Source organism: Ascochyta rabiei, chromosome 13, assembly GCF_004011695.2.
Source record: "Ascochyta rabiei chromosome 13, complete sequence".
Classification (NCBI taxonomy): Eukaryota; Fungi; Ascomycota; class Dothideomycetes; order Pleosporales; family Didymellaceae; genus Ascochyta; species Ascochyta rabiei.
The window spans coordinates 478,889-491,472 of NC_082417.1; the positions used below are offsets into that span (position 1 = coordinate 478,889).

The following is a 12,584-nucleotide window of genomic DNA, read 5'->3' on the forward strand; positions in this document are numbered from 1 at the left end:
CATCGAGGCCTGTCTTGCAGCCGTGCTGAGGCTGCGCAATCGGCTGCCATTACACGGACCATTTTGCGCATTGTTCGGTGGACTATGCCCACTCCCTGAAATTCGGTTTTGTTGAACAAAGCCCTGGATGCGTCTTATGTCTTATCCAAGCTGGGTAGCAGGCTTTATGCCACTGTCGGAGAGATTTTGTGCATGTCGTGAAATCTGTGGTTTCAGGATATGCTGTGGTGCTGTGGTACATGGCTACCGACTGAGTGGAAATGCTGCAATCGAGCATGCGCTGGCTATTAATGCACCGAACATGCAAGTCGTTGTAGTGACTGGTTTGAGTCGTGATACTCTAGAGAAATGAATGGATTGAATCGAACACCTAAACCATCGACTGTGGGCTGCGTTCCACAGTGGTCAATTCAAAGTCCTTTTTTGTGTATATGCCTTGATTGTCCCAGGAGTCTGGTGACGAGTCATCGTTGACTGTAGTCCCCTTCGCATCAGAGTACGCTCTTGCGTTGTGGTTGCTGTTCATGTACCCCGAAGGCATCTTGCTGTGGCCGGCGGTGGTGTCTGCTCCGTGCGAAGCGAGTTTTTTTGAGGTCAAGGAGGTGTGGATGTCGCGAATGAGTGGTCGCAAAACTGGAATGCACTGCACGATGATTGTGCCCACGATCTCGGAGGAGTACCAGATGTTTGAGTGTGCGTTTCGCCAAAAATACCATTCGTCTTTGGGGTTGCCGCCGTCCTTCCAGCCAGTTCGAATAGCGGCGATAATTGCCACAATCATGCCCAGGCTCATGGTCAAGCATAAACCGATCTTTTCGACTTTGCGCATATCTAGTTTCCAGGTAATGAGCCATGGGAAGGTAGCCATGACAAAGTCCATGATGATGTTATAAACTAGTTGCAATGTTAGCGACTCAGCAGATGCGCAGGTGAAGTTTGCTTACCATTGCCACCTTCTTTGAAGTTTTCGCGAAAAGTCCAGTCCAGATGGAAGTTGAGTCGGTACCAGACCTCGTAGCTTGGCTTGTCAATGATTCTCGCCCATTGGAAGACGCACTTGACGATCATGTAGGCGTTCATGGTGACGATACAGAACCAGAGGATCCATCGTGGCCAACCCTTGGTAAGTTTCAACAATGTCACAGCGAATGCTGTTTTGCTCAGGGCCTGTCCTATGAGGGTGCCGCATGAAGTCACATTGATGAGGATCTGCATGCGGTCATCCCACTTGTCGACGACATAGCCTGTCGCATACTCGATTGTGATGATAGTGTTGTTTACAGACAGAACAATCTTGATGACAGTCAGTTTATGTTAAATGGTTCTGTCGCGGCGTAACACGTACCCAGGTCACGAGCAGAATCCAGTCATCCCACCATAGTCCATGGCGCCTTGTGATCTTGATCCATACGCGCAACGCGAGAAAGGCAGTCGCACCAGCATACAATGTCCATAAACCGATGTTCAACGGTACTTCTGGATTCACGTAGGTGTGCCCTGATTCGTCGTGATTTCGTGGTGAGAGCATAGTTACATGTTGGTCCAGGGTGCCAAACATTCGAAACACAGATATGAATAGAAAGTAAGGATAAAAGCGAGGGACGGGTGGTCGGCAGCGTAAACAATAATATCAAAAACACAAAAGAGGGGGAAAAGAAAGGAATCCTCCCAGACGCATCGCCATACGAGGATCAGTGGCTTTTCAGACTCAAGGCAATGCCATCAATCAGCACACGCCGTGGATTCTAGACCAGGATGTCGAAATGAGCTTTGATGAAAAGGAATTGGTGGAACATCCGTTCCTTGCTTCTCGGACCTTGTTGCACCAAAATGTCTGTTCCCGGTGAGATCCTGGGGAAACTCGTGGCTTACTAGCCGAATGGAGGTCCGGTTTGTGGAACTACGAGGAAACACGCTTACGCGAGATGGGACCTGTTAATCTAAGCAGTATCGAGGGCAACGCAACGACCGGCGATAGCTGCGCTACAGCTCGCTACAGGTGTCAACTGGCCGCGCATCCTTCCTTGGACGAGTGTGAAGAATCGGATGATCGGTGTGGTCCAGCCAGCCCTAACACACGTGAGTGGAGGTCATGAGAACCTCGCATCGACGCAATACGTTCCTGACATTGGCAGAGAAGCAATCTGATAGATGGGTTGAGCGCGCGCCGCAAGGTAGGGCCGAGTTGCTCGTACCCATTCCATGGACTGCTTGCTTCCGCACAATGCCAGCTCTCACGATGCGAGTGCCTCCAGGAACAACGCTGTACTGCACCGACTTGCAACCGGTACTGAGTCCTCGGGTTGCGTACGTGGTGGGGTGGGGGGTGACGGTGGTGAGCAACCAAAGGCATGAGACCCGCTAGGGGGTTTCAAGTCTCAGCTGCAGGTGCCGAGCGGCGGGACGCTTAGAATGGAGGAACGGCCCCTACCCTGTAAAAGGGAAAGTGTAGGCGGACCCACTATCGCACATCCCGAAGCTACGCTATGCAGTTTCGTGTCAAATTCATGCCACGATCCCGGTAACCAAGCTCTGACATCATTGGGATGGGCCTCGGTGGATATTGTGTTTATTCTAGAACCTCCTTTCTGGGCATGCTCGTGATAGGAAAGGAAACACCGCGGCAGGATCCTTGAGGCTGCCTGAACAAGACAGAGTTTATTATCCTTTGGGCACCCATTGCATTTCAGGGGCTTTGATCTCCCATTCTTTTTAGCTTCTACTGTTGCTTGACTCAGAATAGCAGCCCTTTGCGGAGACGCCTGAGACTAACGAGAGGGCGCGAAACTCGCCGTGAAACTGGACTTGCCTTGGCACGACGATCGATGTTAACGACCCCAGCACGTGTATGACGACGAGTTTCAGTTGCTGAGTATATTGATTGGTTCTTGCAGACCTCCATAAGGGAAATCGTAGTAATACTAAAACATCTATCTATCCGACTGCTATTCGCAAAGTCGCTGATATATCTTCAAATCATGCCTCGTTGCCTTGTGTTTAGGCTACGCGGTAGAATGCAAATGCATGTCGCTGTTCAACGCCGTTTATAATCCAAGTGCTGAAGTCGGCCGACATGGAGCCGTCAGGTCGTCTTATCGTATCTATTCCACTTCAGGGGCCTCAGGCGTCTGTGCCAGACCCTGGCTTGTCGCCTCTGGACTTGTTTGCGTTCTAGTGAGCTCTATATCCAGCTGTGTTTTTGTTACCTCAGGACAAGGCAGCGTCTCGGCCACGTCAGGAAATGGATGTTGTCCTTCGACCGCATCGGCATTGTCATCGTTGTTACCAACGACTTCCTCAATCATCGAGGCAAAGTCTACAGTGATGCCGCCAACAGTCATCTTAAGCATGGCGGTCGTACCAGCACCATCAACCGTGTCTGAACCACCCTTGGTATCGTTGTCGACGTCAAGCATCATAGCGTCGTTGCCGAACATGTTTGCATCGTTCCACAGTCCAACAGATGAAGTGTTCGGATCTTCGTACAAATCGAAACCATGCCCAAACATGCCCGCTTTTGCTGGTGAGCTCGACAAGGGCATGTCGCTGGACAGGAAATCGTCATTAATAAAGTCCGAAAATTGTGCGCCAGTAGTGCGGCCAGGTGTCCCGAACACTGGAAAGGCAGAGAAGTCCACGATTTGAGAAGGAGATGAGTTCATAGCATCAGATAACATCGCATTGAGTTGTCGAGTGAAAGGCGTTTCTGGGGCGACTGTTGCGGAACGCATGGTCCGTGGCGTGAAGATGCTTCGTGATGGTGTCACGATTTTGTCGGCATCATCAGCGCTCCGTCTTGGGGTCAATGCTACGCGACGACGAGAGCCTGGAGTTGGGGTCTTAAGAAGGTCAAGGAAAGCCGCATCTTTCCTTGGTGTGGTTTTCGCAGGACCCGGCGTCTCAAACAGATATGCTATATCGTCCTGTTCCTCGACGAGAACAGGTGGAGGGCAGTTCTCCTTGTCGATCTCTTCTTCGTCTGTGGGTACTGGCGGGGGGGCATCATATGCAACAGGTGCGACAGACAAAGCAGCCACAGAAGACACATCAGACACAGCAGGAGCAACAGGCAAAACAGGCGCGACAGGAGCGACAGGCACGACAGGGTGGTCGAACCAGGTCTTCTTCGGCATTTTGCACGGTATGCAATCGTCGTAGTCAAGACCCGATGAAGTACAGCGTCCGCAAGGTCGCTTACGATCGCAGCCTCTTTTAAGTCTCTTGCATCGCTCGCACCGAGGTCTTTCAGGCTCCTCCTCTCTGTCATCAGTAAAGCTGTGAGCAGTGTGATGATTCGATGTGGTTGAGCTTGCTTGTGCAAAATCCAGTGATTTCGTTTCGCCGTTCTTGCGTGGGGAGGAGAAAAGGAGCCGACGGGTAGGTCTGGGGGTTAGATCAGAGTCGACGTCTATTGACGAATCCTTATTCCGTCGAAATCCAGCCGGACTGGAGTGGATGGCTCGTTGTAGCGCGGCCTCAGCTTCTGCGTCAGCATGGGCCTCGGCTTGGGCTGCATCGTTGCTATTTGTTGGGGGACTTGAAGCGCGTGGCCCAGCAGATGGTGGTGGCATGTTCTTGTCGGCTTGGCCGTCAAAAGACGCAACAACTGCGTGCTGTTCGTCTGGACCCATAGCATCCGAGTGCGGTACATAAGCATCCGATGCGATATCGTCGTTCTGATACAGTGGCTTGGTGCGTGTGCTTGTTCCTGGATTTCTGCGCTTGGCCGGCTTTGAAGATTTGTCCCACACCCTCTGCGGACGTGAATGGCCCTTCTTCACAAGCCATAGACCACACGGATTGCACAAATTCAGAGTCTCGTACATGTTGAACTGCTTCTCCTCGTTCGTGATGTTGTTTCTGTAGACGCGATACATCAGCTCATTGCCGTTTTCTGGGGTAGGTTCAATGACTTCATAGGCCACGATGCCTGCAGAAGACAGCTCAATGCCTTCAGGTGTGCCAAACTCGATGCGAGTGTAGGACTTCCTCCAGGTGGGAGTCTCGATCTCGCCGCAATTGTGGCAGTGATCAGGCATGTCTCCGGTTGCAAGCGCATTTTGGAGCTTGTCCTTGATGAACTTTTTTCGCTTGGCGTGTGATCCGCTTCGTGGAGCTTTGGTTTCAGTAGCCATAGAGTAGTCGGATGGCGTAGGAGCGTCCGACATTGGCTCTCCAGTACCCGACCAGGTGTGCGATCTAGGAAGCCCTCTTGACTTGGATGTTCGAGGTCGTTGTGCCGGGAGATTAGGCGTAGCTTCGCGACTGTAGATCTGCCCTTCAGCTTCACTCCCGGGAGAACCTTGAGACATCATAGAGTCCGGCGAGCCGGCTTTCCCAGTCGATTGTGACTGTTCGAGGGGAGGGAAGGGGAAAGAATCAGTGGGCGGCTGTCGCATTCTCACGGCTGGTACATTGGCACTCGACCCTTCCTGTAGTGTCTGTGACCGAGGCAAGCTTGGCGCTTTTGTTCTTGAAGAACCTGATCGGACCGTCTTTGCTTTGCCTGTCTCAGCCTCGATGCTTTGCGTGACTTGTTTGTAGGGGGCACGTGAGAAAGACCTCGGTGGAGGAATGTAGGTTTGAGGCAGTCGCTCTGTGGGGCCCGGAGTAACTTCTTTCCAGTTGTAGTGCGATCCGCTGCAAGGGGGCATGTTCTGCTGGCGGCGCTTCTGTGCTATCTCCGGTGCCATAGGTAGGTCACTGCCGTCCGGTATTCTGTTGCCGTTTTCAGTGTTGTTTTCGTCTCTGCCCAGTGGCACATCACTAACGAAGCCCGAGTCATTCAAGAGTGGAAAAGTCGGTAAAGCTGGGCTAGAGGGCGTAGGTGAGGTGCGCTGAGAGACGACAGGTGGCGAGGACGGCATATCCCTGGGCGTATCGTCAGGGCTTCCGTCCCTATCATCATCGCCCGAGTCGGCGGCAGCGTCGGAGAAGGCACTCGCGTCGTATGGGGATGCGTATGGCCGTCCTGCATCCATAGAGCCGTGGCGCAAGGCGCTTGGAGCTGGTGGCCGTCGGGGTCCTCGCGTTTCAAAGGCCATGTCGTCCGGTCGGGGCGTTGGTGCACGGGGGTGCAACTCGGCGTCGGCAAGGTTGGAGGCTGCGTTGACAGCAATTGGTCTGTGGAGCCAGACAGACGAGGCTGTAGCGGCAGTTTTGTGCAGCGAATCATTGCGAGCTGTCAAAGGTGTGTTCCGGGGTCTCGTGGCCTGGGTGATGCGTGCCCTCTTCTTCGGTGGCCCGTCCTCTTGGCGCTCGATGATGTAGTGCGGATCAGCCTGGTACTGTTGGGAGTGCGTCGACATCTCGCTCCGAACGGATGCCCGCGAATTCGGTCGAGGGCCGGGGTTGTACGGGACATGGCGAAAGGAAGCATTGCTGTTGGCAGGACTTGAGGCTCGCGATGGCTGCGACATGAAGGATGCGTTGGACTGCTTGTAGAAGGAGTCGTTCCGGACAGGCTCCTGTGACGGGCTGTGCCGCGTGAGCATCTGATGGAAGGGCTCGTAGCCGCCAGTGGACGAACGGTACGGAGGCTGTGCAGGGGTGTCCGGCGTTGGTTGGGCCAGCTGGCCCAGGGTGGGGTTCTCCTTGAGAAAGTCCGACCAGGCGCTGTAGTCGAAGCCTTCAGGCATGATCTTGCTCAAGCTGTGATAGCGTTCCATGTTCTCCACATACTCCTTTTGCATAGATGTAGGCACGGGTACGAGCTTGAGCTTAACCTCCAACGTCTCCTTGATGCCATTCGAGAAAAGGCCTAGAATGTTGTTGCACACGCGACCGGTCACCATCGTTTGCGAGTCCTCGGCGGGGGCATTGGGGGTAGCGGAGGCTGAGGCGAGAATCCACGACAGCATTCCTTGGCCGACAAGAGGGGTTTCGTATTCGGAGAAGTCGTAAGCGTATACAGTGTAGTCGTGGCCCAGTTTGGCTGTGAGTTCGGGGCTGGTGACGGTGAGTACTGGTCTGCAGGGCTCCAGCACACAGTCTGTAGAGCGTACCTGGCAGCAACTATGGCTTGGATGCATGTCTTGAGCTCGATGACGCCGACCTGCGTGTTCTCGTCAAGAGATACAACGGGGACGCTGAGAGCGTTGGGCAAACGAGCGAGGCAGTTTGACTTGTTCTGATCGTCGAACGTGTAGAGTACCTTGACTGTAGAATCCGCTCGGTTAGACAGAAGCAATCAAGGGTGCCAGACATGCTTGCCTCGCATAGAACGACGCGGTATGTCGCCCGTGCCGTCCATGTCGTTGTCGTTGTCGTTGGCAGCCGGCGACAACGACAACGACGACGCAGACGACGCAGATGCCCGCTGCAGCGCACCACTCTCCACGGCCACGCTGGAGGGAGTCGACATGGCTGCCTAGGAGTTGACCGGAGGTAGGCTGGCCGTGGTGTGGAGAAGGCAAAGAGGTCGCAGACGCGATATGAAGGGGTGGAAATCAAGATCGCGGGATCCACACTAGAGAACGCGAGGTTGGGCGATCATTGCTCAAGCACGCGACGTGAACCGCGCAACGCGGGTAAAGCGCTCTGGACGCGGCCAGCAGGGTCGTAGAAGGGCCCGTGAAGCGCTTGAGGTATTCGTCGAGACCTGCAGAAGCTCCAGCAGGCAGCCGTGCGTGCAGAGACAGAGACCGAGGGCGAGAGAGCGCCGTGATGACGATGCAGGCGTTCTCGAAAGCGAGCGTAAGCGCGGTGAGGCGCGACGCGTTGATTGGGAGATGCGGCTGACTAAGGGCCGCACTAGCGTCTTTGCGTCGAGGCTAGCTGACTTCAACTTCTTGCCTGACGCCTGCAACCGCCGAAAACGACTCCATCCACGCGCGTTGCCGTGGTATCCCGCTCCTATACAGCTGGTCAGTCCCTCTCGTGCTGTCTGTGCGTCACGTGCGCTAGGCTCCGAGTCCCTGCGACACCTCGGCGACCAGCAACCGTCCTGTTCTCCGCGCGCAGAAGCTGCAACAGCACCAGCTAACCCTACCCTAAGCTTCGGTCGTCGCACTACACCTTGCACCCCCCCCCCTCTTCAACCCTCACAAGCGGTGGAAAAGATGGTCGACGCAAAGATCCAGTGCGTACCTCCCCCCTCCCCGCTGACACCACATGCGCTAACACGTCACAGAGAGCTTCTCTCCAAGCCGCGCTCAGAGTTGACGTATGTATGCCCTGCACCTCAGAGACGCGTACAAGGAGACACTGACAGCCCTGCAGTGAGTACGAAGTGTCCCAGGTCGAAGAGCACGAGCTCACCACCGGTCCTCTCTCCATCCTCCAGACCGCCGTCCGCTCGCGCACACAAGTCCTCATCTCCTGCCGAAACAACCGAAAGATCCTTGCCCGTGTCAAGGCCTTCGACCGCCACTGCAACATGGTCCTCGAAAACGCAAAGGAAATGTGGACGGAGACCCCGCGGTTAGCGAACGGCGCCCAGGGAAGGAAGGTCAACAAGGACCGTTTCATCTCGAAGCTGTATGTCACGCCCCGCTCCCTTGTCCCGCTGATGGCTGACGACTCCAGTTTCCTCCGCGGCGATTCGGTCATTCTTGTTCTGTTGTCTTAAGCGCGCTGGAAGCATGGCGGTGGCAGATCTGGGACGACACCGATCGCAATCTTGGAGTTTGGAATGCATTAAAAGTTAAATATCCATCGCACCGCCGGCGAGCACCACCGAACGAATCAATCAAGCGATACCCTCCACCTTCACCTCTTCAGTCCTTCACTCAGGCCCAGCAGTAGTTCAGCGAGGCCATGGGCACCGGGATCTGGAACCTCCTGGAACCCTTGGCCTCCAACATACACGGTCCTGCCCAAGCTCGCTTTCATCCCTTTTGTTCCCTGCGCGCCATTCTCCGCAGCTGCTGCAGCCTCGTCGATATTGCTTGTCTTCAACAGTGTCTGGACAAACGGATGTAACGCGTCGATCAGGGTTCGGTCTCCAGGCTGAGCTGGCGTGTACTTGCCAAGTGCTTTGAGGGATGAGCCCAAGGCTTTTGCCCAGATCTCGGGGGTAACTGGCCCCGGTGAAGATGGCGCATTCTGTCGCAATCCATGGGCGAGCGCATTCAGGAAAATGGCATATATAGCACCAGAAGTCCCGTCCATGGACACCTCAACCACCTGAATGATGTTGTTGACGAGAATCAGCACATCGTCGGTATCGTTTGCCGTTTCGAGCATCTTGAGAATCGCTGCGTCGTGTCAGTTCAGGCAACAGAACACGTGATGAACAACGTACACTCCGCGCCACGCTTTAGGCCAATGCCGCAGTCTCCGTCACCTACTATCGTATCGTATCTTGTGACATCTGGCTCGGCCGAAATGAGCCGTTCTAATGCGGTCGTCAATGTTGACTTGGCTTGCTTAGGGTCAACTAAGGATCAGTTAGCATTATGCAGCTCAGATCGACTTGTTCTTGTGACCTACCCCTCAGCGTGCTTGGCTGGATCTCTTCCCCGTCCGTCTGCTTTTCTTCCTCTGCTGTTTGTCCCCGTTTCTGCCAGGTACCGCTACTGATGGCCGCAGACCAGCCACTCGCCTCTGCAGGTGCGTCCAGGAGTTCCAGTAAAGAAGGACCACCGCCGAGCTGAAGATCAACTACCTTCAGCAGACTGACACTGAAGCCAAGACCGTTCAGGCTCGTCATGAACGTTCCTGACAGTATCCTGACGGGCTTGATCTTGAAGCTTCCCTCCAGCTGTTCCACAACCTCATTTGTGATGCCTCCGAGTTCCAGCGGACTGACTCCACCGAGGTTGTTCACCAAGAGAACGACCTCGTCTCTTTCCTTGATGCTAGAGAAGCTGCGATCCTGGTCCGCGGTGTCCAAGCAGTGCTCGAGCATCGTCTTCACCAAGCCTGGCAGATCAGTTGACTTTCTCTCCGATCCAGCTTCGTTATGAATGCCCATCCCGATCTCGACTTCACCCTCTCTCAACGCGTCGTCCTCTGGCTCTCTGCGTCCAGGGACGTGGACGTGCGACAAGGACGAGCCAATCGAGACAGTGTTATCAGCAACCAGCTGCGCGACCCTTGTGACATCCTTTAGGCTCGCTCTGCGCATCGTTAGCACGCCCTTTCAAACATAAAAAGGGCAAAACCCCACCCTCTTGCCGCCAGCGCACCGGCAACCTTGTGCACAAGCACCGTCCCTGCAATACCTCTTCTGCCCACCTTACCACCTCTCGCCCTCCCGACGCCCGCGTCGTCTCCAACAACAACCATATCGACCTCAATGCCCGCGGCTCTAGCTTTCTCCACGGCCATGCCAAAATTCAGCACATCGCCCGTGTAGTTCATTACCACGACCAGGACACCCTTATCCCTACCGACGCGGTGGAGAATGCACCGGCGAACCTGCTCTGCAGACGGCGACGCAAAGATGGTGCCGGCCACCGCGCCGCTGAGGAGGCCATGCCCCACAAACGATGCAAACGAGGGTTCGTGGCCTGAGCCGCCGCCCGACACAATCGAGACCTGCGATGCGCCGTTGGCGCTGTATATGATCTTGTTCTCAATGTCACACCGCACCGACGGGTTGGTGTGCGGGATGCTCAGCAGCGCTGTGGTCACGAGGTGCGTCGGGTCGTGGATGAAGTGTTTGGCTGGGTGTGCAATTAGCAAACGCGCGTAGGTACGTGTAGTGTGTGTGTGTGGAGCAGGGCATATGAACATACACGACATATCGACGATTGTGGCAGGAGAGGAGGCTGTCTTGCTGCCCGTTCAATCAAGATCAACGCTGTGGATTCTCCAAAAAAGGCTGAGAATGCGCAAGTCCAAGTCGAGACGGAGGACTCGGGATCTCTTCATTTCATACTCGCACCGCGTCGGACGCCCGTTCGCATGACCTAGACTCGTTGCCGTGCCTTTGCGCGTCCCTGCGGAGCACAGCCCGGCTCTCAGGAACAGTTGGGGTGGGGTTGGGGAGGGGTAGCTCAGGAGCTCTCCCCACGTTCGGGGAAAGCCTGGACGGGTATCGGAGGCTACGTCTACTTGTTTCGGAAGGTCGGCGATACTCTATCCCAATGTTACGAGAAATGCTCTGTTCAGAGAAGCTTTTTCTCCTGGCTGAAGCTGCTTTGTTTCGAGTCTCGTGCCTGTTTGCGACGGAATTGTTGGTGCTCGCCGCGATGGAGGCTCGGCCTGCCCAATGAGGAGAGGTGGCTAGGATTACCGCTTGTGGCAAGTGTTCGCGCACATCAACAGAGAGACAGCATGTGTGCGTGAATGTTTGCACGACGTCGATGATTCTTCCTGAATGTAGTGGCATCTTCTGGGCTCGCTAGGAATGCTGACCAGCAGCCTCAAACAGCCAGATTCCTTCCTGAAGCTGCAAGTTACGTCCCAACCGCACTCCATTCTGCTTTACTTGATGCTCCTTACCAACTCCCTCAAATCGCCGCCCTCAACCCACTTCTCCTCTCCACCACCGCCCACGCCCAACCCTCCTCCTGCTCCTCCACCGCCAACGCCCCACCCCTCTCCTACTTCACCGATGACACGCGCAGGCTGCCCGCCAACTACTGATCCAGAGGCGATGACCATATTCATTGGCACCACAGTGTGCGGCAGGATCTTGACGTTCTCCTTGATGATGACGAAAGGTTGGATAGTGACGTTGGCGCCGATGTGGACGTGTGATGAAATGGAGATGGCGGAGATGGTGCTGTTGGGTCCTGGGCATGGTAAGCTACTATCTGGCTGTCTTGCTTCCAGCACATATCCTTCCAGCTCAATCAGAGGAGAGGAAGAGTAAACGAGGTCCACATACCGACAAACACGTTGTCTCCGATCTTCATCGGGTAATAATGCACCTGCCCTCTGCTTATTCGGGCTGGGGGTTTAATCACGCTGCCAGTAGATATGACAGTGCAGCGCCCAATGTTGATACTGATTGGGGTTGTTTCTCTGCCAGACTGTGAGGGCGCAGATCTTGTGGGGTGTAGGTCGCCGCGTAGTTGAACATCTGCCATTATCACAGTTCGTCCACCTAGAGTGATGTTGGCGGTTCCCGTTATGGCAGCACGGCGGGAGACCTTGTTCCCTGAGTCCTGAGCTGGTATCAGAGATTGTTGGCCATGTCGTTTGTGTGCTTTGACATCAACACGATGCGAGCAGCTGGACACGACGGGTGGGTATTATACGAATATCAAGATTTGAGAAGGCAACAATGAGACAAAAACTCTTGTGATAGATTCCAATAGAGAATACAAGAGAAGACGGCGCACAGGAATGGGGTGCGATACGGAGTGACGTTAGAGTTAGGGCTTGGATGAAGTTATCCACTCACCGTCTCGATATACTCGCCTTTGGGCGCTGCCTTCCTTGCAGCAGGCCGCGACATAGTTTTGGCGTTTCCTAACTATGCTTTGGTAGTCTAGAAGCGATTCTTGCCGGGTTCTGTAATCTCAGCGATTTGTTGATGTTGAGGGTAGAAGTGACGGTGAATTGCAGGTCAAGGTGTGACCAATCAACGCGTAAGCACGTGCGCAATGTTCGTCCCCAGCATAGCGCGATTTGACACAGTTGAGACATTCTTGTCTGCGAGGCTGGACTTGCAAGGCGTCTTGAATGCC

The 12,584-nt window shown here is 54.7% G+C and overlaps 5 protein-coding genes across 6 annotated transcripts, besides 1 other annotated feature; 1 reads left to right on the forward strand and 4 right to left on the reverse strand.

The window, feature by feature from the left end:
• Positions 1-370: 370 nt before the first annotated feature.
• On the reverse strand, positions 371-1,528 carry EKO05_0007734 (uncharacterized protein; the record flags this gene model as incomplete). Its single annotated transcript, XM_038941021.1, has 3 exons — positions 371-894; positions 945-1,293; positions 1,346-1,528. 3 exons carry the CDS (start codon positions 1,526-1,528, stop codon positions 371-373), a joined length of 1,056 nt encoding a protein of 351 aa, XP_038797125.1.
• Positions 1,529-3,101: 1,573 nt separating this feature from the next.
• EKO05_0007735 (uncharacterized protein) lies at positions 3,102-7,363 on the reverse strand (the record flags this gene model as incomplete). The annotated part of the gene is made up of 3 exons (XM_059637114.1): positions 3,102-6,948; positions 7,005-7,158; positions 7,213-7,363. 3 exons carry the CDS (start codon positions 7,361-7,363, stop codon positions 3,102-3,104), a joined length of 4,152 nt encoding a protein of 1,383 aa, XP_059493097.1.
• Positions 7,277-7,308: a tandem repeat.
• Positions 7,364-7,730: 367 nt separating the features above from the next.
• Positions 7,731-8,569, forward strand: EKO05_0007736 (mRNA splicing protein; the record flags this gene model as incomplete). 2 transcript variants are annotated; one of them, XM_038940992.2, is made up of 4 exons in its annotated part: positions 7,731-8,080; positions 8,132-8,164; positions 8,221-8,478; positions 8,527-8,569. In XM_038940992.2, the coding sequence occupies 4 exons, from the start codon at positions 7,731-7,733 to the stop codon at positions 8,567-8,569; spliced, it is 684 nt and encodes a 227-aa protein (XP_038797123.2). The 2 variants fall into 2 exon arrangements, with proteins under 2 accessions (XP_038797123.2, XP_059493098.1); XM_059637115.1 differs by having other exon boundaries at positions 7,731-8,569.
• Positions 8,570-8,709: 140 nt separating this feature from the next.
• Positions 8,710-10,689, reverse strand: EKO05_0007737 (dihydroxyacetone kinase Dak1; the record flags this gene model as incomplete). Its single annotated transcript, XM_038940996.1, has 5 exons — positions 8,710-9,197; positions 9,245-9,379; positions 9,433-10,061; positions 10,112-10,610; positions 10,683-10,689. The coding sequence occupies 5 exons, from the start codon at positions 10,687-10,689 to the stop codon at positions 8,710-8,712; spliced, it is 1,758 nt and encodes a 585-aa protein (XP_038797122.1).
• Positions 10,690-11,373: 684 nt separating this feature from the next.
• Positions 11,374-12,352, reverse strand: EKO05_0007738 (uncharacterized protein; the record flags this gene model as incomplete). Its single annotated transcript, XM_038940939.1, has 3 exons — positions 11,374-11,684; positions 11,780-12,059; positions 12,299-12,352. The coding sequence occupies 3 exons, from the start codon at positions 12,350-12,352 to the stop codon at positions 11,374-11,376; spliced, it is 645 nt and encodes a 214-aa protein (XP_038797121.1).
• Positions 12,353-12,584: the final 232 nt, after the last annotated feature.